Raw genomic sequence first — 26,118 nt, 5'->3', positions numbered from 1 at the left:
AATTAGCAACTTGATAGTGTTTGTGTAAGGTTCTTACTAAATTCATTGCAGCCACAACATGATTCAAGCACACACTGAATCCTATAGGCAGAGGAAAACAAGAATCTTAGAATAAGAACATTCCTTGAAATATCTATAGCAATAAACATAACTGTTTATCATTTAAGCACTTACGGTATTTTATTAATATTGGAAGCCTCTTTTGATTAAGGTAACAATAGAAAATGATATTCTTTGAAATTAAAAAGCACCAATTTTATTAATATTACTAATGACATAATTAATTTGTTATTTTATAAAATAGAGGACATGGTATCACATTGGCTTTGAGAACTTCGTTCAGCAGCCAGTATAAAAAACAAACATTATCAACAGAAAGAAAATGCATTACATAAAATGTGATGTACATAAAACTTTTTCTGCCATAATGTAACAAATATTCTCAAATAAGGATTCTTAGTGGAAATGTCAATAGCAAGGATTAGGATATGCTAAAGAAGACAGTGCCACAAACAATATGCACTCCAAATTGTATAATCTTAAACATGAAAATAATTGAGAAGAAGTACTAGCTAAAAATTTTTACAAATTACAAATTGGTTTCTTTAACATATATCTTGTTTTAACTTTGAATTTCAGGTTACTTTTGGATTGGTAATATTGTTTGCAAGAAGTAATGGTAATTTTGTGGCACATAAGTTGGTGCCATTTTTAGTGCAGCACACGCCATACATCAATAATATTTCAAGTATATAAACTTGCTTAGTTATGCCACCTATGACTAAACCCCTTTCCCTCACTCTCAGATTGTCTTTAAAATGGTCGTGGCAAAGGTCCAGAGCCTCATTTAGTGAGCTTCCAACTTAATAACGTTGGCCAACATTTTTAAAAGCCATCTCATTGGCTGTGCTTGGCAATAACTGTACATAGTCAATGAAACTGTAAACCAGTGCCACCTAATTGTCCATATATAACTGATTTATGCATCAGTTTTGAAAACATCTGAAGTGTCGGAGCCCACATTAAAGCAATGTACCAATTGCTTTTTTTTCTATAATTAGCAAAAAAACGTTTTCCAACAACATGAAAATCATATTAGCATTGAATGTACAGTTTTTTGCAATTTTTTTCAGTTAAATCTGAGGAAATAGTGTTAGAATCTACAATTAAATGGAGTAATTTTAGGAAATGTTCTCATATGATATATATCTTATCGTACATGGAAGACATTTGATTGCATAAATGTTTCGTACATGCAATAGGTGCTAATAAAAATGTGCATGTTCATATGAATGTGTTGTGTAAAAACTGTATAAAGTGGTGTGGCAACAGTGTTAGGAATTTCAAATACTGTTCATTTTATGAGAGATGATCTTATATTTTATGTCTTAATGAATGCTGCCTGCACATTAGTAGAAAATATTTCTTCCAATGTGATGCTGGGCAATATTTTTAATTTTAACATGACAAGTATTTTCAAAAGTTAGTCACAATCCACACATTATGTTAGTAAAACAAGGTATGGATGAGAAAACTTTAGCTAAGTTCTCTTTCATAAAGCAAATATGACATTAATCTCAACATCCAAAATGAAGAAGGACAACAGCTAATTACTACCTTCTGACAGCAAGGACTTATTTGTTTTAATCTTTGGAAGTACTCCGTGAATAGATTGATCCAATTTCAGCTGCTACTTAAAATGCTATGAAAGCACTTTAAATCAATAGCTTTCTTTCTTTGCTCGGTGATTGCCATAGTTCTTTTCAAACATTAAGAGCTCTCTAATATGTTCATTTCCTTTCAATTTAATTTAGAACAGTGCTTGTTCACTTATGATGTACTGCGAAATCTGTTTATATCAAATCCTGAAATATCTTCGGTAAACCATTCTTAGGAGTGCTGACTTAACTTTGCAAATTGTCATACCAAAAGACGTAAATTTGTCAGGAACAGCATGAAGTGCAAAATATGATGTGATCAAATAGTATAAGATCAGCTTTGAGTATGGGATTTTGCATCATTGAAACTAGTTGTGGCTTTCTGCCTGTGATTCATCTGAAAAATTGTAAATTCAACTTCCCTGCAGCTGTTATCCAATTTTTTTCTTCATATTCAGTAGAGATTATCTGAATTCAAATTCTCCTAAAAAAATCTGCCACAGCCAGTATTGGAAAGGTTACCCTCAGTCTAAATATTGTATTAGCCACAAACCTCATCATCAGGAACTGATTAAAATGTGTGTGTGGTCTGCTAATTGCTAGCACAGAGCTGATTTAATGAGTAGTTGGCATCTGACACCTACATTTAATCAGTTCCTACTGAAGCTGCTTGAAGTAAATATGATGGCTCATATTACAAAATTCCAAATGCAGAAGAATGAAAAGATTGCATTTAATTATGTAAGATATCATGAGATCACACACCTGGCATATAGTATGTCATACCTCATGATAATTACTTTGTGAAAGTGAGTAGATTCATATTATAATGCATTATAAATGAAAATTTTCAATGATCATTGCACCATTTATGCATAAAACATGAGCAAATAAATTAGTCTAACAGATGATACATTTTCTATGATTGTTAATCTAAGAAAAAGTAAATTCCATTCATTAAACTTTTTTACTCTTTCAGCACCACTTTTGAATTAAGGAAACACCTTTTTTTTCAGAATATCTGAACATTTTGAATTTATGCTCCCAGTGTAATATCTCACTCGTGTTTCATTAAAACTCGTAAGAAACTTTCAATGATGTGCATGCAAACACATATCAGATGGAATATTTACATTTGTGTACTTAAGTTGAAAGTTGTGTTCAAAACCAATGAGAAAACTGATCATAGGAACATCACAATTTGGCACTCAAAAAGTGTACCAAAGTACTGTATTACATAAACCCTGAAAAGCCATCTTGTAACACCTGTGCTAGGCTTCTAACCTACATAGAGGTAAAGAGGTTTTCATGTTATTGTGTAGTGAAGTAGGTTCAAAAAACTTTGTGTACTGCACTTAAATGAGTAAAAAAAATGATAAGGTCTGGTTCTGCAATGATGAAGTATGAATCGGCTTTTCTCTCTCATTGGAAAGAATGTGAGTGGCCTGAATCACCTGATGGCTGTTTAAAATGACATACTCTGTCTATTTATTCCAAGCCCAAGCAGGTAAGGGGAAGTATTGCTTTGATTTGCTAATGCAAATTGCTATTCATTAAGAATGTTATTAAAATAGAAATAAACAAATAAGGCCTCAGAAAAGGCGTACATAATTCGATTGGTTTTCTCCCCCAATCTTTAAAATACAAAGCCTTAAGTCTCAATTGTAACTCGGGCATTTCTGTGCCACATAATTGATGCCTCTGGAAACATTTGGAGGGAAGGTTTTTCAAGTTACTTGGAATTCATGGAATTGGCCCATGGCATCATTCCTAACGAGAGGCACTTCTACATGCTTTGAGAAAATTGGCTAAATTCAAAACTTGACACTAGCTCCTAATATTTTTCATAGTATTTTGCCTACTATCCCATCAGTTATATATCAAATATCTCATGTAAACATGATTTTGTAGAGGTCTTGTAAATTCAGTCACCATATCTTAAGCTCACTTGATTTTTCATATTTCCTGGACTAGAGGAGGGGACAAAAATTGAGGATTATCCACAACATTCCTAAAAAGTGACTAATCAGTCTCTCTGATTATGTTGTGTCATACTTCTGTATGTAGCAGACTTTCTCTTAAGCATTTCATAAAGAAGTTCCAATGGTGCCGCAAACTCTCCCAAAATTCTTTTGAGCGAGAGAGTTGGTGTGATTAACAATGCAGCAATATTATCACGTCACCAAATTGTTGGCACCTTTCACTTCCACCAAACTTGTGATGTCTTTCAACCAGAAATGGCATTTCTCATCAGATTCACCTCTCTCAAGTCCATTTCTTACACACTGATCCATTCAGATTGAATGGTTCTATTAACTGCTATGGCTGTATGCAGTGTTGGTGTATGGACCACTGTATATGGAGCTTCCGCTGCCACCTATTGTGGACTCTCCTGCCTTCCCTCGCCTTCTTCCACGCCTCCTTCGGCGTGAAACAATGATGAGAACTGCTGCCAAGACAGCCAACATCAAAAGCAGACCTGCTATGGCTATTCCAATTGCAAAAGACCTCTGTGAGATGCAAATGCTGTCAGGATCATCAGGTGTCTAATGAAATACAAACAGGGAATTCATTAGGTTAATTGAGTTCACACTAAAATGCTTACTTGACCTTAGAATTTAGTTTTGTCAAAACTGGTTTGATAACTTGACTAGATAATTAGAGCCAAAAATATAGAAATTCTTACGACTACTCTAAAACTGTTTAGTATTACTATTAGTTGGTTTAGTATTATTATTTATTTTATTTGTATTATAATTTAGGTAGTATTACTTACTGATTTTTTAAGCAAATGTACTTGAAGCTAATTCACCTCCAAATTTTCAACATTATTTGAAGTGATAGATATATATAATAAGCTAAGACATTACAAGGATATAAAATAGTTAGTGCATGCATCAAATGATATGTGTCATCAAGAGAGAATTAGGTGAATTCCAAGAAACTATGGGATATGCTGCGACTGTAACTTTTATCAGAGTCATCCGCTAATATGCATTTCAATGCAACAAATTCAGAGTGTAAAAATTATTTGCCTTGACTGGGATTCAAACCCAGATCCAGTTTTGGATCCCAGGCAACACGAATGATTTCTTCACTCTGAAATTGTTGCATTAGAAGAAGGTAAGTTTTATGAATGAATATTTAAGGATATTGTATAATTTGTTTAAAACTTAATGGCAATAAATGAATGAACTTACTTTTTCCTTGGCAACCCCAGAATCAGAAGCAGATGGGTCCGAAGTTCCACGACCCCCAGCATCAGTTGCCTCATTAACATAGAGTCCACTGTAGACTTCTATTGTTGCAGGGCTACTTCCATCATCTTTTCCTATCTCCAAAGTTGTTCCCCCAGCTTCACGACGCTTCCTGTTTGTGTCACACTTGGGAGGCTGAAAAGGAGAGGTATGTATTGCAATTAACGAAAATCAAGGCATGGGACATTCTACATTTATAACAAGGTACTAATTGCATACAAATATTAACAATGATTATTTTTATTACTTGTAATTGTATTTGTAGGGAATAAATTAATATTAAAAAAATAAAATGGAATATTTCTTTTAACAAATGCAATGCATCATGCATGCAAGAAATATCAATAAATTATTATTATTTCCTATTGTAAGCAGCACTCTAATTAGAGAACCAACTGATTGTAACAATCAAGATGGGTTGAATATAATATTATTTCAATCATTCATGCAATCATTGTATTTTTCATCTCATTTTTTCTTCTTGTGCAAGTCTTATCTGGGCACAAGGCTTAGTGCACAAGTGATATCAGCAAGACTTTGATTATTCACTCATAAGCACTACTCAATTTATTATCATAATAAAACAAATTCTGGTCATGGGAAAACATCTCACATGTTCCCAACACATCATTTCTTTTATGTGTGGCAAATGTATCATGCCCTCATGTTGTTAAGCCAGATTTACTCCCTAGTCCTTAGCAGTCGAGAGCAGATGGAAAGATGGTTAATAGACTATCATAAATTGTCGAAAAAATTTAGGGGTGCTAATTGGTCCATGGCTATCTATTGAAGTAGAAATCCTTGTGGTCAAAAATTATTTTTCTGCTAATTTTGTGTGTTGCATTCCACTGAGGTAATAGGAAGGAGACATTGTATTGTGGACATATATACCTTGCTTACAAATTTTGGTATGGAATTACTTCAACTGTTAAATTTTCCCTAAAATGATACAGTTTACGAGGTATTTTATTGATTCAAGCAGGCTCATTGTGGAAATAAGTTGAACAAAAAATATAGGCAGTAACTACAATGTTAACTTTGAAAGCAAATTTTGTTTTCCATTCCAGCCATTTGACTTTTTTACAGTTTGAATGTGACATAATTTAACAGCAATTCTTTAGGCCAATGCATCATCACCTATTTTAAAATAGAAAGTTCCTCCTTACCACATCTACACAGCCTCCTCCGGCCTTGACACACAGCCTCACATTGCACTGGTAATATACAGATGCTGTGTATGGAAATTTATGGGCCTGAAATCTTACGGTTGCAGTGGTTTTGGCAGCATTGTACTTGAACTGTCCCATGATTTCTCCATCTAGTGGACACCTAAAAAGATAAATTCCAAATCAATATGAGCATTTACTGCTTATTAAATTCAATACACACCTATAATGAAATCTTATGAAAATTTGTATTTCTATATTGTGTGTTACTGTGTATTGTAATATTTGGCACTTCCGTGTTACGTCTACGAAAGCATATATATACATATATATATATATATATATATATATATATATATATATATATATATATATATATATATATATATATATATATATATATATATATATATACATACATATACACACACACACACACACATATATATATATATATATATATATATATATATATATATATATGTATACCTGCGTCTTTTGTGGTGTCTAAACCAAGTGTTGGTGATGACTAACCCCTGTCTCCTGCAGAACTCAACTGCTTTCTCCCCGCGGTCATTCCTCGTGCCTAAACCGTAGTCGCCCACCTCATCACCATCTCTTCCTTCGCCTACCGTCGCATTCCAATCCCCCATCACTATCAAATGTTTCCCTGCAGGAACACACGCGATCATGTCCTCTAACTGATCGTATATCTTATCGACCTCTTCTTCCTTATGGTTGCTCGGTGGCATGTATACCTGAATAATAACTAAGTTCGTCGGTTCTGCTTTTATCTCCACTAGTAGTATTCTATCCGTTACCTGCTCTATGTTGACTACGCTTCTTCCTACCTCTTCATTTAATACTATGGCAACCCCTCGTTGGCTCTCGTCCCCACCGCTGTATATTATTCTATACTTATCACTCCAGTAATCCCCGCTATCTTTCCATCTCACCTCGCATAGACCTAAAATATCTATATTTCCCCTTTCCATCTCTCGCTTAACATTCTCCAATTTCCCTGTCCTCATCATTGTCCTAACATTCCACGTTCCTATTCTAACTAATTTTGTCTTCTTCTGCTGCGTCTTCTGTCCTGCTGCTGCTGGTTTTCCCTTGCAAGGGTTTCGTGGGATGACGACCGCGGAAGCCTTGCCTCCCCCGCTGCCGGGCACGACACACGGCCGATTGGGCCGAGCCCCGTGGTTGCCAGGACTCAAAATATCTCTATTGTCCATCATATTTTTCTAGGGAATGATAATTGAGGTGGTTTCCCGTTGCCTTCCTCAATAGTGTTTTTAACGTGACACCATCACTTACTGGCCGCCCCACTGGGGTCAGACGCCATTGCAGCCGCCTCACTGAGGAACAGATGCTGCGTGGACTACCTTTCGTCTGGCTCCTAACCTTCGACGTATCTGGCATGGGTGACCCTACCAGGAGCAATAATTATTACTCCCGCCAGCACAGCTCTAGGGGTCATCGGAACGCACAAGCCCTTCCACCACGTCAAGGTTGTATTCCGGGGAGGGATATGTATATATATATACATATATATATATATATATATATATATATATATATATATATATATATATATATATATATATATATATATATATATATACATATATATATACATATATATATATATATACATATATATATATATATATATATATATATATATATATATATATATATATATATATATAGTATATACATATATACATATATATATATATATATATATATATATATATATATATATGTGTGTGTGTGTGTGTGTGTGTGTGTGTGTGTGTGTGTGTGTGTGTGTGTGTGTGTTACTATATATATATTACTCTTTGCTTTCATTATATGGAAGATATAATTTTTAACGAGAAAAATGATGATTTATATTTTTTATTAGGTATTTTTGGGTTTCTACACCTAAAGTGTTATTATGTAGGAGGTAGGAAGCAACATAAAATAGGCTATGAGGGAAGGCAGAAAAGGAAATGGAAGGTTAGGGGTTTGGTTACATTTAAGTTTCGAGACAAATCAATAGAATAAATTAGAATTGCATTCTAATTAGAAAAAGGCTTAGTAATAAGAAAAAGGATAGGTATTAAGTACCTTAGGCAAGATTTTTTAGAGATACTTTAAACTCATATTTTAAAACTAAATCATTACTTCATAAAATATTTATCCCAATGCTAATGTGGATTTTAGCTAATTATCCTAGGAATGTATCAATCATATAAAACAACAGTAATCAGCCCAAAGATCAGTTTGATAGGGTAGGTAGAGCTCATCTAATCTATTTCCATAATGGCATTTGTAATTTTTTTTAATTTTGGAATTATAACCTGATATTTTAAAATAATTTTTACTATTTTGAAATGGGACCATGACCACATTCCATCATATATAACATTCTAATTTACGAGGGTCATCCGGAAAGTAGTACCCGTTCGTGCCGCATGAAGTGCTGACGACGCGAGTAGCCGCTGGACGAGGTCAGATAGCTTCAGTGGCTTGTCTGCCTTCTCTGAGCCAAGTTGCGTGACGCTAGCATTGCCTGTGTTGTTTCTGTGATTGTTTACAATGTTTAAAAAAATTGAGAACGCCGCCAGTTGTGAAGTGAGGGCAGTGATTAAATTCCTCAATGCAAGAAACGTTCGCCCATGTGATATTCATCGCCAATTAAAGGAGGTGTATGGAGACAATGTAATGGACGAGTCGTCTGTTCGGCGGTGGTGTCGCAACTTCAACATGGGGAGGGGGAACACACACGACGATGAGCGTTCGGAGAGACCGTCTGTCATTACAGACCAACTGGTGAGCTCAGTTGACGAATTCGTGAGGAACGATCGGCGCGTCACAATTGATGACATCTGTGAGCATTTTCCCAATGTTTCTCGAACAATTGTTCATGAAATTGTTAAACACCATCTGCATTATGCAAAAATTTGTGCAAGATGGGTCCCTCGCGTATCTCAATGAGCTGGCGGCGAAGGACTATGCAGCAGGAATACAGAAACTTGTCACACGTTATGACAAATGCCTTAATTTGCTTGGAGATTATGTTGAGAAGTAGTTTAAAGTATCCTCTTTCAAATAAAATTTTTTATGTTTGTTAATATTTACTTTTGTGTCTTTATTTCACGAACGGGTACTACTTTCCGGATGACCCTCGTATATCCAAGTCTCAGGGCTACCAAATAAACTTTTGAATATAAGGGTATGTTTTTAGACATTTTAAGATAATCATAAATCTGCTTACCCATTTGAATCAATCAGCTTTTGCTCACCCCACCCTAGGCCATCTCGGACCAAGCAGTCAGTCACCCAAATGCCATAAGCAGGTATGGACAAGTCTTCATCCTCTGATCCCACATCATTCCCACTTAATGCATTATCCGTGGAGGCTTCTCCTTCACCTCCATGCTCCTCATCCTCTTCATCCTCAATGCTAATGACTAGTGACAATGGGTCACCAATCCTCACATTTTCAGCTATTCTTCTGACATCGGGATCACCAGCAAATATTTTCATGCTACATCCTGGCATGGGTGCTGTTGCAGATATCGGTGTAGTGCCCAGCATACTGAATGAAAATAGTCAACTCAATAAATTGTAATGTTGGACAATTTCATCTATGAAAAACCTCAGCAAAAAGTAGAGATTTGAGAAACTAAGTTTTGCTGATTACCCTGCTAATTCTGTTTGGTAAATTGAATTAACATTAAAACACAATATTTAACTTTAAGAATTTACTTTAGTCATATCCTTTATGTTTAAAGGTGAGAAAAGCAATAAAAAACAAATTTTAACAAGTATTCTGATGAATGACCAACATTAATTTTCATCAGAATAAAGCCAAGTGATACAATGCCAATTTAAGAAAGAACTGAAATACTGGATCAATTAGCTAATGGAACCGACAAATTTCCCAATTTTAGTTGACACTTTCAGTGGCATACATCCACATTAGAATATATATCAAAAAATAAATTTTACTTACAATATATGAAATAACCTTCTGCATTATAAGAAACTAAATTTGTTTTTATACATACTGCACATACTTTGCAGAAAATGAATGCATTTATAATATGCACATAAAATTATGGGTCTGCATGCAAATGTTTTCTCTACCATTTTTAGCATTTTATAACTGAAAATAGATATGAAAAAGCAGCTCAGTCTCTGTTTGTTGTTCCAATTTCTAGTTTATTTGTATTTTACATAAATTAAACGCCGGATGGATTTTCATACAACTTTTTATATGTATTGCAAGAGCGCTTTATTGAAATTACATTTGTCCAGTGGAGAAATCACTTTGGGATCTGTAGAAAAATGATAACTTACTAGAAGACCTTTGACATTAGTATCTCTTTGTGTGCTTGAAATTATATGTGACTTTTTGATGCGTCTAAATACCTCACGGATAGGTTGGGCTTACAGAACCAAAAGTAAGTGGGAAAAACAGCTGTAATCTTGACTTAAACAAAGGATATTTTAAGTGATTCAAAATTTTTAAGTGCTTACCTCACATTGAAGTGGGATAGTATTGTTTTGTCTTTTGTTTGATAGCGGCATCTAATGTGATATCCTCGACCTTGATTAGTAACTAACTTCCTGTGAGGCTGGACAACTATAGTGTTGAAATACTCCACTCCACCATCAGACTGAAAATGAATAAAATATAGATTTATTATTACAAAAACCAATATTCAAAGTAGATATGTATATGTAAGTGAATTTTTGAAACAATAAAACACTGCAAAATCAATGTTGCATTAACTTTAGAACAGAGCTGATTCCTGATCCCGAATAAATACACCTTGGAAATTGTTTATGCTTGAGTTATTACTTCTTTGGGTGAGTATGCAAATAGATCTCATAGGTACCCATTCTCGATTTGTTAGTTGAGTTAGTAATACCCATGAGTCCTGCCTTGGACAGAGATGCTACATCACCTCTCATGATTTGATACTTTCAACTGTATTTGACTGAAGGACACTTGCTGATAGGCCAGGAGTGTCTGTCTCAATGGGATCTCCCAGGAGCACATGACCAGACCAGATGGCAAAACGTAATTCTAAATTTTCTCAATCATTCATTCTACATACACATCTATTTGTCTCTCTCCACTTTATTTTGGAGGATGTCATTTAGAATTACTGAACCTATGATGAAAAAGCACGTGAGAAAAAACTTCATTGATACAACCACTACAAGTTAACCTAGGCATTTCTTTTACAAGTGGAGTCTTCCTCCCAATTGGAATCACTTGCAGTCGTTGAGTACTAAGTGAAAATTCAGTTACGTTACTAAGCATATGTATTCTGGAGGCCAAATTGGCATTAAACCATATTGCAATGAATTTTGAAGCGTGACTGCATCCCCTCTTGAATGCTGTCATAAATATGGTACACCATCAAAAATTTATTATTATTCCGAAATCATGGCTTGCAGTTGGACAGTCATCTCCAACACACCGTTGGTAATGGCTAAAAAAAGCAGCTTCACTACCTAGGCCTAAACCTAACCACCTAGGCCAACTAGAGTGGGAGGGCAGTTGGTACATACTCCATTAAATGCGTCACTCACAGCGATGCAATTTACTTGCAATAAGCATGAACTCATTGCATCACCTCGATGTCTTATTGCACGTTGTAATGATAGCACAATGGAAATTGCCAGCACCTTCATTTCAAAATGGCCTCATTCAACACACGGAGACGCCTTGGCCTATTGTTTATACCCATTGCATGTATGCAAGAAATGAGCAGCAGCATTCGAGAGAAAATTGTTCAATTCCGCAGGGCACAGGTGACAGGGAAATTTATGATAAGGACGCGCAAATAAAATAAAACCGAGCCAAAGAGACAAGCCCACGTTTAAACGTTACTCTTCCCCCATCCTTTACAACCTTCGTTCGATCCCCCACTTTCACTGTTGCCGGCCACACCCGAGTCCCGACTAGGAACTAGCCCCCACGCGCGAAAAATCGTGTATACTGGTGGAGCTGGAGGTGAAAAAAAGGAGGCATCGGACGCTCACGCACGGAGGCGAGAAAGAGAGGAAAAAAAGGGCGAGGAGAATTTTTCTTTTTCCGAAAAACACTTTCCCGCTTCGATGCGGCGTGGGGTTCCCGCCGCGAGGTTTACCTGGGCGTCCTCGCGGGCGCCGATTGGGCCCACGCACCTGAGCGTCCTACGCGCGGCGACGAGACCCCTTTTTATGGAGCTGTCGGTGGCTACGGAGAAGGGGCCCGGTCCCTGATGGCCACCAGCCAAGCCAGCCCACGCTCCTGAGGGGGAAGAGTGGGGGTACCCGAATGGAAATTGCGGATTCGATTGGGTGGGGAAGCTGTGAAGAAATGGCAAGTGGGGAATGCGTCATCTTCGAGACGCGGCCGTAGTTCTTCCAAGTTGCCAAAAAATGCCATTATTTTCGTAATTTTTTTCAGGGTGGTAGGAGGACACGGGGAGCTCTGGACGAAGTGCGTACCATACGTTTCCGAAGAAAAGGGTCCTTAATTTCCAAGCTCTACACTTTTAGTCATGGAAACCCAATTAGTAGTTAACCATTCACGTTATTTCCTTAAGACACTAAAATAACCTTAATTCATTTTTGTTGGCGCCTAAGGTGATACAAATTTCAACATAAGAACGCGTACATGTGTGCAAATATGAAGCGTGATCGGAATGGGAGAGGGCAAGTTTTGCTCCGAAAATTGTCTCAGTATACTCCTTTAATATGCTACATATTTTAGAAAAAAGAAAAAAGAAGAAGAAAATTAATTTTCTCCGAAAATTTATTTAATCGTAGCTTGATGAAAAATGTCCGATGCTGTATTATTCAATTCTTCTACATCAAACCCAGTGAATCGTGTAAATTCCACTTTGTTTTGATTACCCCACATTTGGCGAATCACCCAAAAATGTACCGAACTATCCAAAAACGTTAAAATTCGCGGGTCGAATTCCCGCTGTGAGGAGAAAGTTTTTAGTAACTTTCATATTTGCATAACATTCAACTTTATAGAATGTATGAATACATTGAGGACCAGTCTACTTTCCCGGAGTAACGTCTGGTGCGCTGGTCCTAACCAAACCAGAACCGATGCTTGGCAGCCGTCTTCGATTGAGCCAGGTTTGTTATTTGGGTCTATTTACTTTTAGCTTTGCTTGGACGGCTGCCACTTCAATTTCTAATATATCTTGTCTTCTTCTTTTAAGTACCGAGCTATATTATAACATTAGAAATTACGAGTCTTAATAAACATCTCATGCTATAGCAAACGGATAATATCAGCTTACCGTCGAGCGCTGTCTTTCCGATAATCCTTAGGTACGGTCGTTAAACTTAGGAAATCGCGTTTAAACAGTTGCAACGTTGTCTTCAATGCTTGCAAGAAACTGAGGAGATGTGCTGCCGCTCTAAAACTCAACAATTTATCTGTTACCAAATCAGCCCCAACTTCATTCCGAGAGAGACGTTGTATTATGCCAAACCAGCTCAATTTGAGGAACAGTTTGGAACTTGGTTAGTATAAATCCTGTGACGATTAGGACTGCGGCTATCTCATTCAGGAATTTAACCTGGGAATGGTTAATAGTGAACTGGCACTCGTATTTTAGTTAGTGGACACGTTACACTGAAATGTCGGCTTTCCGGGGGAACTCGGGAATGAGTAAACTTCTTGTTTGTAATGGCCGCTTTCAGCGGATGCCGGTTTTCTCTCCACCATTCTCCAATCCGTTAAATCCTATCTACCCCTGATCGCCCACCCAGTACAGGTATCCAAGCAGGAGCCGATCGACTATCAATGGAATCGGCTTTATGACGCGCTTTCGAATTAGTCGAAAATTTGTCCTTTCTATTGTATGCAAAGCGTTAACCACGCTCTTTAATCGATGATGTTATCTTCTATCGAGAATGTTTCGCTGATTGCTGCCAGGAACCTGGATGACCTCACTTAAGGTGTAATCCTTCCCCACGCGAAGCGCGATGCCAGGAGCCTCCGCTCCGTTGCGTATTCTCATGTTTTCCGGCGTCACGAAGTGCATGCCTCACGTCCATCCGGGCCAAGAATGAAAACCAAGTGTTCACAATATTCTCCTACGGAATGTGAATCCGAGAATTAACGCCGGCGTCGGGAAAGGTGGTTGGCAAATCGTGAGTGGATGTCACCGAAATAAAAACGTCCGAATTTTCAACCCACCGTCCACGATCGTGTGGATAATCTCCGGAGGAACTTTCTCCTTCCAACCTCGAACCTCCTCTCCGTATCCCGATTACCTTTAGGCCGAACGCACGCCCCTCTGTGTGGGAAAACATCGGAATTCAAGGATCGAAGCGCAATCAGAAAAAGAGTTACGGCAAATAACTTAAGGAGGGCATGATTTAACAAGAACCTCGAATACTCTCTCTCTCTCTCTTCTGTAACACTGAAGGCAACATACTTTCAATGAGTTTCCAAGGGTATTCCCCGAAACTAAAAGCCAATTTATGTATTGCTAACACTCATCAGTGTAACGTGTAATGCTAAAAACCTTGCATGCTGAAATGTTTTATTAAACATTTTATTTAACACTCTTGCGGGCCATCTGAAGTAATAGGTTTGTATATACAGTATACCTGTACCAGAGCTATGCTATGAATTCATCATACATTATTGAATTCGTCCGTTGGTATTCAAAAGTATATTTATTTTAATCTTCTCACCGACAGCATGGGAGTACTTGAAACTCTCGTTTTGATTATAAAATATCATGTATTGACATTTTTAAAGCACTGGCCTAAACAATTCACAACAAAAACATTTAAGGGTCGGATTCTGTGAATGAGAAACAAGCGCGGTTTGACAATATTGATAATGCCTCGGTGGACTTATACAGGTATACCACGAGTATCCCCAAGGAAACAAACATTAACGGGCGGAATATGATTCGGCACAGCTTCGGAAGTGGGGATGAGGCTTCATGTTTGATTCCTTGCTTGATGTGCTCTCAAGAGTGGTGGAGAGGAGTATTCAAATTATCGTAATGGCCGGAAGTTAAGACATGACCTTGATAACAATCAAAAGGTCTCTGCTTAAGAGGCATCATCGCGCGTCCTTGATGATCTTTAAAGAACCAGTGTTCCCACAATTACACGGGTGTTTGAATCCGTCACGAGTCGGAATTCCCATTGGCTCGTCATCGTCTCCGTTTCATGCTTCGCGTTTCTGTCGCTCTTCTGCTGATTCGGGAAAAGCAAGCAACCGGGAGGCAACGGCCGCGTCGATCACGCCCCCCGGGCCTTTCATCTTCCTCCATTCACCTCTCTCCCTCTTCCCATATTACATCCCAACACGACTGTACCCATTTTACACACACACATAGATCGAGACAGGTCGCATTTCTCGGTGAAATCAGAAACAGAGAACTGATTATCGGATAGAAAATCCGTTTACTGCCCTTTTTCAACCACATATTGTACCTGGAAAATTTCGCAAAAGTTTACCTTTGGGAATTGAAGCACTCCACGATCGATGCTTACCCTACCAATCCCTTCTTGGAGAAAGCGGTTGAAAATCGTCTTAAAATAACTTCGGCTTTATGACATTGGATACCTTCGAAACTGATTGAGTGAAGCTTTTAACTTCGCGGAATCGTTCCACGGTTGAAATGACCACAATAATTTTGTTATACAGGTATATTCCACAAAAACTTCTGGGATAAAACTTGAGTGATGCATGTAACGACGTTACTGTTGCCATCAAAATCAAATGATACTCAATTCCAATCTGTTTTTTACATCAATTTTTGTACTTTTTCTTAAAAATGGAACACTTTCTGGTATGTCTTTAGTGTTAATAGCGCTTTACACTCTCTCATCAACTTGCTAAAATCATCCCACAAAGATTTATGGTCCATTTTATGGATATAACGGGCAAAATATTGAGTCAAAGTGTTGCCAGTTCTTTAACGGCAAGATTGTTTTAGGTTTAGAAGAAATTTTCTCTGCATTTGAAGAATTGAAGTATACTAAGGAATCCACCAATGGTTGAGATGCCCTCGAGGCAAGAAATTAACGTGAGGCATCTGTAAATTATGGAGGACGTTTTCGATAATGGCATTGGATACAAATTCGAGGGAGTTATCATTCAACCACTTAAAGGGGCGTGGAGAGGTCAATAGGAATGTTTTTTGAAGTTATTCTCTGACGTTGACGCCTCATCTCTACGAACCGATCTGTGGGCATTAGCAAGCAATTGAGTAGAAACACAATCAAAATAGGAAGAGAATTTTTCTCATCCTGGATGCTAAATATCTATCAGTTTGATGGCCAAATTTGACGCGGGGATAAAAGTTGAGGCACGGTGTCCTTCAATCGCTTCACGTCCATCCAAAAGACTAAAACCTAGTAACTCTAAAGGTCACGTCTTCATCCGACAGAAAGCATGATACCACCTTATCAATTCCTTTATCAGCAATAAGAAACACTAGATAGCGGCCAAATGTCGCCCGATCAATATAATTGCGTTACTCGCATACTTTGCTCAGTTCAACGCATAGTTCCATGGACCTTTGTTGAGTGAGTTATCAAAAGAATAACCTGTTTGAGTAAGGGTTTCATAGGCTAGAGTAGAGAAATGTAGTTAGGGTCGCTAAGCGCAGTCAATGGTAGTCGCTAAAGATTCCGCTTTTGGGCACTTCGGCGGCTTAGGTTGTATCACACTCTTTAACCAAAATAATTAATCCTGCGGCAAATACAATTTCCATGCCTCAGACCTATGAGCTACGAGGCTTGCGTCTTCCCAACATGGCCGATTGCAGATGAAGTTAACATGAAAAAGGTAATTAATAAGAGAACTACGAATTTGCACCGCTTTCATCGATTAGCAAAGGCGAAACGGGACCAATTCTAACACTTACCACGCTACCTCCCGTGCCTTACCTGCTTATAAGCTAGGGACAATGAGGTAGATTAAGGAACATGCTCAGTCAGTACTCCGCGGCAATGCCTCAGTAGGAGCTCAAGATACTAAGCTCCCACCTCTAGCTTTCACTCCCAGCAATGATCTCCGCCATAGTTATAACAAATGGGAAGGGATCGTATTGGTGCGGTAGTTTATATTATAGCGACTATTGCAGGCCGAGTTCGATTCCCAGGGTGGGTGGATTTTTCAGCGTATCCCATATTCCGGGGTGTCGCGTATGAAGAGAACTCCAATTGCATGACCTACACCGTAGAGACCTGTGGATAAACTATGGACCCATGGAAACTTTTGCGGAAGATAGACCAATATGGATGGATGGTTTCTATACACTCCATCTCCACTCCCTATTATCTTATTTTCGCCAGATACTCCTTACCTTATCGAAATAGTGCGAATGCTTTCAGCAGACGTTCATCTCTCCTCTTTCCGAGCTACCACAATCCCCAATAGGATTTGGTAGGAGACTACTGTTCCGTAGATCTCCTTCCACGCGAGAGCAGAGGAGGAGAGAGAGGTGGGCGTTGAGGAGGTGACGGAGGCGACGCGTTCCACATTAAAACTGGCACTAAGAAGGGAAAGTGGGGGAAGGGGAAATAATGGTCTCATCCGAAAAGAATTCCAAATTCCAAGCAGAGCACTCGCAAGTCTCACCGCTGCGCCCTTCAGAGAGGAGGAGGATGAGGCTGGAGGTTCTGATGGAATCGGGGAAGGAGGATGAGGGTAAGAGGGAGAGAACGAGAGGTTTTTCATAAGCCTCGTTTGCTTTGACGAACAATGGCCCCAAAACTTTCCTCCTTCCTCTCCCATCTCCCCTCACTTTCCGTTCTCACACTCGATCCCGACCCCATCTTGGATTCGGTGCCTTATTTCTCATCTCGCTCCCGTCTCCCTCGAATACGTGCGTGAAATAGCTCGATCACGCGCCTCTTTCGAGACGTTTCGGAGACTTGTCTTTCGGAATTTTTGGCGCCGTCGATTCCATTCGTCGTTCGCTTGCATTTGGTATCAGTCGATGACCTCCTCCATCCTCCCCCCCACCCGTCACCCGCACATAATGCCGCAATAGAGCCCGCTTGCTCCAAATTGAACAGGGAACAGTAACTTGCCCACCGCTGGGTTTTGTAAAAACTCGATTATTAGTTGTCGATGGTGATGAGGGTCCTGTGAGGATTTTGAGGTGGGCCACAGGATGGGGGAGGCCAAACCTATTGGATGCCCACCAATAATTCAGACGTGAATCTTTCCGTGAATGATTAGGGATAAGAGCAATTAAAAATGACGGTGCTAGGGGTTAAATCATTTTAAGCAGTCTCGTAATTTGTGATCATTTCATCAAGCCCTTTTTTATTTTTCTTCCTACAAACAACTCATCTCGAAAGCGTATAGAAGTATATACTTTACACTTAGATATCGTAGTGAACGTACACGTAGCTGTTATGATAATCATTTCTATTTTTGAAAACGCACTCATAATTTAATAAATCCAATGTAAATCCATTTATTCAAAACATAATTTTGAAATTGCATGCCTGGTGTGGAATTAACCCCCACCATACACTCTAACGGTGGTTTCTGGGGTACCATGTAAATATAGATGAATATTTTCTACACTCGTTTCTACGATTACGTGTAAACTAGTAGGATATCCGTCTCGAAACACTGCATAGCTGGAACACCGTCTCGGAAGGTCATCGGACTTCCCATAGCCATGGACCTAGCCCAGTGGTTTAGGTCCGCGGACTGCAGTTAGGCAGCATAAATAATAAAATTTCAGTCCCATTGCATACTGTTATTAATTTAAATGCACAGAATTATGCTTATACTGTTAAAATTTAGGTGAAGCCATAATCCATATGAAAACATCACACCAAAACGTTTGCGTCATAACTATAAAATGGCTGACGCAATATATTTCTAACCGATTAGGGCAATATTTTCCGGAAAATAACACATTTAAATGTGGCTAACGCTTTTCTGTGAACAAACCATCTCTACAACAACGAGCTAGTCGGGTGGCTGCTGAATACGTTTCCCTAAGGAAATGCTAATTCCGCCTCGGACATAAGCGTGGTTTCGTTGCGGAAGAGTTTAAGATAAGTACCCGTATTAACTGTCGGCATTAAGACCCATATGGGCCTTCACCGAGCCCATACATTACATCACTAAGATGAGAGAATGACATCTCGAAGAAGCTTTGTACTGATGAATCATAAGCGTGTTTGCTAACAGGAGAAATAAATCTTTCCGGCACACTCCTGGGAGAGACATTGACAGTTCTATCGCCACGTATCTCCTTTCACTCGAGCCTCCGAATGAAATTTACATGTGGCATCGTGCCATGGGGAAAATGTGTGAAATCACATGGTTTTCCCAACCATTTCAGTGAACAGGGCATTATCGTTTGCCACTTACACTAGAACTACGCTATAAACAAGAGTTACTTATACCAGTTGAATTTTCATAAGAGTAGAATTCATCCTTAAAACATTATTACCAGAACGTTTCTAGAATAAAAAACATTTCGTTTCATCGAATAAAAAAATCTAAAAAAAAGCGAGACGCTGACTACATTACGAACCTTCCAAACTATCGCGGAAAATATAGAATAATGGGTGTAAGTTTTTTAGTAGAAACACAGAAAAAACACCATTCCACTGACATAGTTAAAAGTTTGGCAACCATCATCCAATCTTCCCTTGGCACCCGTGCCTGTCCTGCGCTACAATGTCATCTCGGATCCATTTAGGGCAGGGGCGACTATCCGGTTCCAACTTCCGCGCCCAGATGACAAGTAACGCGTGCATGGCGTTCCCACCTAGTGAAGCGGAACGCTTTTCTCACCTCACCTCGGAGCCAAGGAATAAGGGCAAGCGCCTGCGCCTGCCCCCCTACATGCGGGTGTTGCCTCCCGAGGGTTACTTACGAGCATCGAGCAGGTTGTGTCGTGGGAGCGTGATCACTTTAAGCAAGTTTCAGGTAACATTTATATCGCGGACTACGGCGTACGGTACACGGCCTTTTAAGGTCAATGCCCATCAAGGAAGTCGAAATGGCCGTCGCGTGCAAGGTTTGAAATTTTTTACGTCTTATCGAATGATGGTATTTTTATAGTTACACGGAGGAGATGCCTCATTACAGGAAACGCCAACGCAAGGTGTCGCCATGCGTTCAACTAAAACATGCCATCACTGAGGGTGAAATTCTTAACGGCTTTGACCCTTCCAAAAGCTATGGAACTGAAAACATGATAACAGACATTGTGTGATTACTGAATGGAAAATGGACTTGCCCGAGACCTTTCCAGCCACATCTATTACAAGACCTCACAACGCTCTTAAAATTTTCTCCCGAAAATGCCTATTTACCTCAAATATATTCGTGACATGTTAGTGATTTATCACAAAATCTTACATCAAATGTTTTGGCGAAGTAATTAATTGTGATGCATAATATTTTATTAATATCCCCTTTCATTGCACTTTGAAAGCTCTGCTAGATCTTCAAAACCTTCGATTTACAAATTTTCCCGTTCACCAAAATAATACAAAGATGGTAATGAGCTACAGCAGAAACCATTGAAATTAAACTGTTACGGGACCATTCAATAATGAATAGCCAACTTGTAACAGAAAAAAATAAAAACCTAAAACAATAACGTGTTTGAAAAATAAAAATGAAAATTCAAATACACTTTTACATTTAGATTAAGATATGGGAGAGTCCGACGATAAGGCATCAAAACAAGCATAATATTTCTTTTGAATGGTACAGTTTTTAAAGATTACTACTTACTTACATAAGCAGTTCTGCCAAATCATTACGCAGTTTTCTACATAGGGGACTTTCCATATGAGGTGCCTTCAAGAATCTTGCATAATCAACACTTTCTCGTGGCTATATAATTAAAGTTCCATGTACTTATAGCATAAATTAACATTATATCACATAATGTTAATAAGCCCTAAAATCCACTGCCACAAGCCACTCTGTAAGACACCGCTAGGGTGTGTGGCAGGGGGTTATTACACAACAGACTGCTTTTGATTCAAAACACTTTCCCCATAGCGTGGTCGGACAATGTTATTCTCAACCCTTTTCTTTCGTGGGAAAAATGATATCTTGAATCAATCTGTTCCCTACTTAATCTCTCTGATTTTGTTGACATGATGTCGCATACCGTAATACGATTGGGCTAATAACACATTCTCAATATCATTGCAAAAGAGACATCCTTCCAAATTATGCGAGAGATTTAATCTGTTATTTAACTTTCGCTCCGTGTGTGATTCCCAGCCTAGCTCCTCTAATATTTTGGATTCGATACTAAGTTTATCATAACAACGTTATACAAATCTAGCTCCTCCGCGCTGCACGCGATCCAATGCGGCAATCAATCTAACTTCATGAGGATCCCACTTACCAACAGCATTTTCTAAATGAGGCCTAAACAGCAAAAGATAACATTTCCCTTTAATCTTTTCATCACCTTTCCCCAATACTCTTCTGATAAATCATAAATTTTGTTAGCTTGTCCATATATTCCCCATATACCACAGATTTCCCGAATGCTTCACTCAGGAGCTTTGGTGCATGACGCAAACGCCTAAGTATTTAATTGAGTCTAAACTTTACATTTCGGTGTTCCTGATGCAATAGGCGTTCATTTGCTAAAGCTACTTTATCCTCAGGAATCGTATATCTTTGTAAATCACTGAATCGTCGGCAAATTAACGTATCTTACTATTAACCACGGAGTGAATGTCGTTAACATAAAAAAGAAATAAAAGAGGCCCGAAAACATTTTCCTAGGGAACCCCTGAAATGACTTCTGCGGCATTAGAGATAACACCATCTAAGACTACACTTTTTACCCGACCATTCAAAGAGTCTTCAATCCAGACCATATCAAACTGCCGAAACGTCGAAATGACTGCTTCTGGTATTCATAAATTTGAAAATGCGAAATTCATTCAAAATTATATAAAAGCTAATCACACCTGTGGTCTTTTATAAGCAGCGAACAAAGTTAAGGTACTTATGCATGTCGGTCTTGGTTAAAAATGAACCTATTCGCTGGTTGCAAGGAATTCCATTTCTTTCAAAATGGTATATTATTCCAATGCAACAATTTCAGAGTGTAAAAATCATTCGCCTTGACTGGGATACGAACCCAGATCCCTCAATATCCGGTCGAGTGCTTTGGCCACTTAAGCTACCGAGGCGTCCTCTTAAACTCTGAAATTTTGGGGCTTTTAAAGGAACAAGATTCTTTGGAATGGTATATTATTAATTAAAACTTCTCCCCAGGGGCACTACTGACCCAGGCTAATTATTTTGGAAGCGGAATGCATAGGAGAGTGGCATACTAAATAGACAATATATAAAAGTTGTATTATCAGTGGTACAAACTAATTTCCTGAAGTGTTGAATGATAATGTATAATGTTAATGGAGTAATTCACTTCAGAGAAGCGTCTAAAGCAAAAACATTTAAGAACATAGATACTGAAGGAGTCAGCAGAGTATTGTTATATGAACTTTTCGGAGAGATCAACCGCATAAAAACGAGCAGGGCTCAAATTCATGGCTGCATACAGTACTAAATACTCCCAGTAAGACTTTTGTCCAATTAACCCACCTAAATGAAAGCACAGGGTTTCAATCACCTGCACATTACCCGGCTCCCCCAACTGAACATTATCCTCTCCCCCTTTTAATTAAGACGGTGATTGAACAGTCTTGATAATCAAAGCTGAGCACAGGACCAATTGCAAATGCAAACCAATGAAATCATTCACCATTCTCTGATATATTTACTCAGAATCGCTCATTTCAGAAATTATCCTGACTCACCAGATCCGTACTCATGGTGTTGCAGGACCTCAGGGGCAGTACGTATTTGATGGGGGGCGTCTCCGCCAAGAACTCTGCAAGGCAACTCGAGTTCTTCGAGAGCCCCTTTGGGTAGACCATGCCGTCGAATTTCCTTCCGGCTGCCGGTCGGATGGCCACGGCGATCTCGTCGTTGTTGCACTCGATCCTCACCTCCTGCGGCGGCGGCGGTGTCGGGGAAGCGGCATAGTCCCGCGCCGCCAACTCCGTGTCGTAGTCGTCTTCGGATGCGGTGGGCCTGTGCTCGGGAAACGGAGACGTCGGCGTCCGGTAGTGCAACCGACGTCCTCCGCTGTTGTCGTCGTCGCCCTCGCTCACCGCTGCGGAGGAAATGGTTTTGGTTCGTTTACAAAATTGTCCAAATACAATAAACAATATTACGACCGGACCAAATAAGAGACGGGCGCATTCGGTAAACAAGGTTAACGAAATATCGATAGCACAAACAGGTGAGAAAGAAAGCCCGAATAATTTTCAGAGGTGAAACACAATCGGCTGGCTCAATTTGTCAAGAGCAGAGTGAAAACGGATCAATCTTGTCGGGAAGTGGCCATCAGAGGTGAAAGGCAGAAGAAAGAAAGCATCTGATTAGCATTAATCTGGGAATATGCACATGGTGTGTCTATTCCCAAATTCGAGTGCACGGGTAGGTCGTGATGATGTTGATAGTTAAAGTATATCAGGACAGTTAGTGAGGGAGAGTAAATTATGCTATAAATAAATTTTTAATCAGTTTTAATCATGCGATTGGAAAGAAAACGCATTGAGGTTGAAGATAGAATGGTATCCGCGGAATTATTGAGACATTAAGAGATAGTAAACAGCGAGACGTGAAAGGAGTACTCAAAGAGACAAAACTTTGATTTTAATGCCTGGGTTGGGTCATAGAAATTAAGTTTATGATCTGTTAATATACTAAAATCCTTAATAGACGACTTACTATTGGGGACTGCGGAACTAAAGGTTTAGTCGATTTCAAGAGGAGATGTTTTTGGCAAAAGAGACTCAGCACAGCATTTTATTGAGTTTAAGTACACTTCCACATATTGTACCATTCCGTAGTTCCTGTTTAAATCGCCTTAAGCGCTGGCATTCACTCGTAAAAGTGACGAAAAGTTAGCAGAAAAATATTTGGTTCGATTGAAACCGGTCTTAAAACCAGTCACTTTAATCCTCAACAGGAAGACTCTGGCACAGTTGGATGTAGTACCCACATTCCGTGCACATCATACCCTGCGGGGTGCCTAACATGTGTCAAGAGAAAATTCCATGAATTCATTGAGTTTTATCAATGCAATATTTCTCAGATCAAAACATTCTTTTTAAATGTAGGCAAGTGAATCAATTTGATACAATTTTCTCTTGATAGAAAATATTTTAAGCCAGCATTTTCAAGATTCTCACTACCTCCCTCCTTTTGCAATGAGTGCGGAAAATTTGTCAGAGATAAAAGATGGTACAGGTTAAGTAAACACCTACGCGGTACGTGCGACGATTTGCAGCTAGCGGAATGCAGACCTTGTGATCTGCCAATAGTCGTCGCTAAGAATTAATGGGGGATTCCTGAAGTCAATTCTGCCAAATGTTTATTCTTTATGAAGTAATCTTAAGGCAGGTGGAATCATAGATGTAGATCTCCCAAACCACAGATAGGCGCTCTTTACCGAAAAATATTTGTTTCAATTAAAAATTAATAATCTACTATGTACAGAAAACTATGGAAACGTGGAGAAAAAGATTTAGAGACGTGCCGATGATGGCTGAGAATCAATTTCTTCAGATACAACTTGTCGCAAAAGTTCCTGAAGCAATTGTGCAGTCCCATCCATATAAATGTCAAGTAACAAGCCGATTCTCAGATACAGGCGAAGGCGAAATTTATTGAAACATTAATTAATGTTTTGTTGTTTTTAAGATGAATTGTGATAAAATGAACGAGATTAAATAGTTCAAATTATGAAAAAGTTTCTAATTATCTTAAACGTATGAATGGGCTCTAAATAAACATTACCCTTGCCCCAAAACCTACATGACTAGGAAGTTCTGAAGGTTGAGATACAGAGAGCAATTTTGACTTTGTAAAACAGCTATTTTGAGAATGGAGTTCGTCAAATTTTGTAAAACCTTGAATTGAATTGATGAGCTCTTGATTGTTCTAAGCGCCCAAAATGACTCATTTTCGGTTAGTTAAGACAAAAACCAGTTGACTTAACGCTTGTAACTGATTTTTCTTAGCCAGCTGTTTCGCACTTCATTCTTCTGTTCATTCTTTCTCAACTACGACGAGACAATGATATATTAGCTCTCTGAACAAATTTAATTGAGTAAAAAAATGGGTCGAAAACAGCTATTTTGAGAATGGAGTTCGTCAAATTTTGTAAAAACTTGAATTGAATTGATGAGCTCTTGATTGTTCTAAGCGCCCAAAATGACTCATTTTCGGTTAGTTAAGACAAAAACCAGTTGACTTAACGCTTGTAACTGATTTTTCTTAGCCAGCTGTTTCGCACTTCATTCTTCTGTTCATTTTTTCTCAACTACGACGAGACAATGATATATTAGCTCTCTGAACAAATTTAATTGAGAAGAAAATGGGTCGTTTTGTTAAGCAACACACGTGCTAGTGGTGCGAATATTTTTTGTCGTCCCTATTTAATTTAGTAATTGAATTTAACAAGGTTGCGTCCATTGTGGTCGGGTTCTGGAGGTGGGAGGTTGGCTGGATTCATTCTAAAGTCATGAATGAGAAAAACACACTGAAAACGGTCGAGTAGAGATAAGTACAGCTGAGGACACGGTCACTACAGGTCGTCCATTCACAAAACCATCCACAAGAACTCTTATTCGAGTGCTTTCAATAGTCAATGCTAACGGAAATTCATTATTGTCGCCGTCGTTAGCTAACAATAGGGGGGGAAAGCACGCAACCTCCCAGCCCCAAAGTGTTTTTACGCCAACAATGCGACGAAATTGCGTGCGAAATCACATGGACGGGCAAAATCATCGGTCGCGATATCATCTGACCTTTTGGACACAACACCCATTGACATTTGAATCCTCCAGGACACCGCACGTGAGGCAACGATTACGAGCGATCTGAGTCCATTGGCGGTCATTTCTGTCGTGTCGAGGGGACGTAGGAAACCAACAACCGGGGAGGGA

At 38.8% G+C, this 26,118-nt stretch overlaps 1 protein-coding gene across 4 annotated transcripts in view; it reads right to left on the bottom strand.

The window, feature by feature from the left end:
* Positions 1-240: 240 nt before the first annotated feature.
* The window catches only part of pio (zona pellucida domain-containing protein piopio), a 233,877-nt gene continuing 207,999 nt past the window's right edge, over positions 241-26,118 (bottom strand). For all 4 annotated transcript variants that reach the window (XM_071592431.1, XM_071592405.1, XM_071592413.1 and 1 more), the window contains exons 4-9: positions 22,918-23,276; positions 10,618-10,757; positions 9,350-9,673; positions 6,082-6,244; positions 4,859-5,050; positions 241-4,204 (exon numbers count right to left, since the gene is read on the bottom strand). In XM_071592431.1, coding sequence (XP_071448532.1) covers positions 3,971-4,204; positions 4,859-5,050; positions 6,082-6,244; positions 9,350-9,673; positions 10,618-10,757; positions 22,918-23,276 — 1,412 coding nt within the window. In that variant the 3' untranslated portion in view covers positions 241-3,970. The remainder of the gene's footprint in view (positions 4,205-4,858; positions 5,051-6,081; positions 6,245-9,349; positions 9,674-10,617; positions 10,758-22,917; positions 23,277-26,118) is intronic.

This window comes from Hetaerina americana, unplaced genomic scaffold (assembly GCF_022747635.1).
Source record: "Hetaerina americana unplaced genomic scaffold, ioHetAmer1.1.p SCAF_1, whole genome shotgun sequence".
NCBI lineage: Eukaryota > Metazoa > Arthropoda > Insecta > Odonata > Calopterygidae > Hetaerina > Hetaerina americana.
This window is presented reverse-complemented; position numbering and strand designations above follow the sequence as displayed.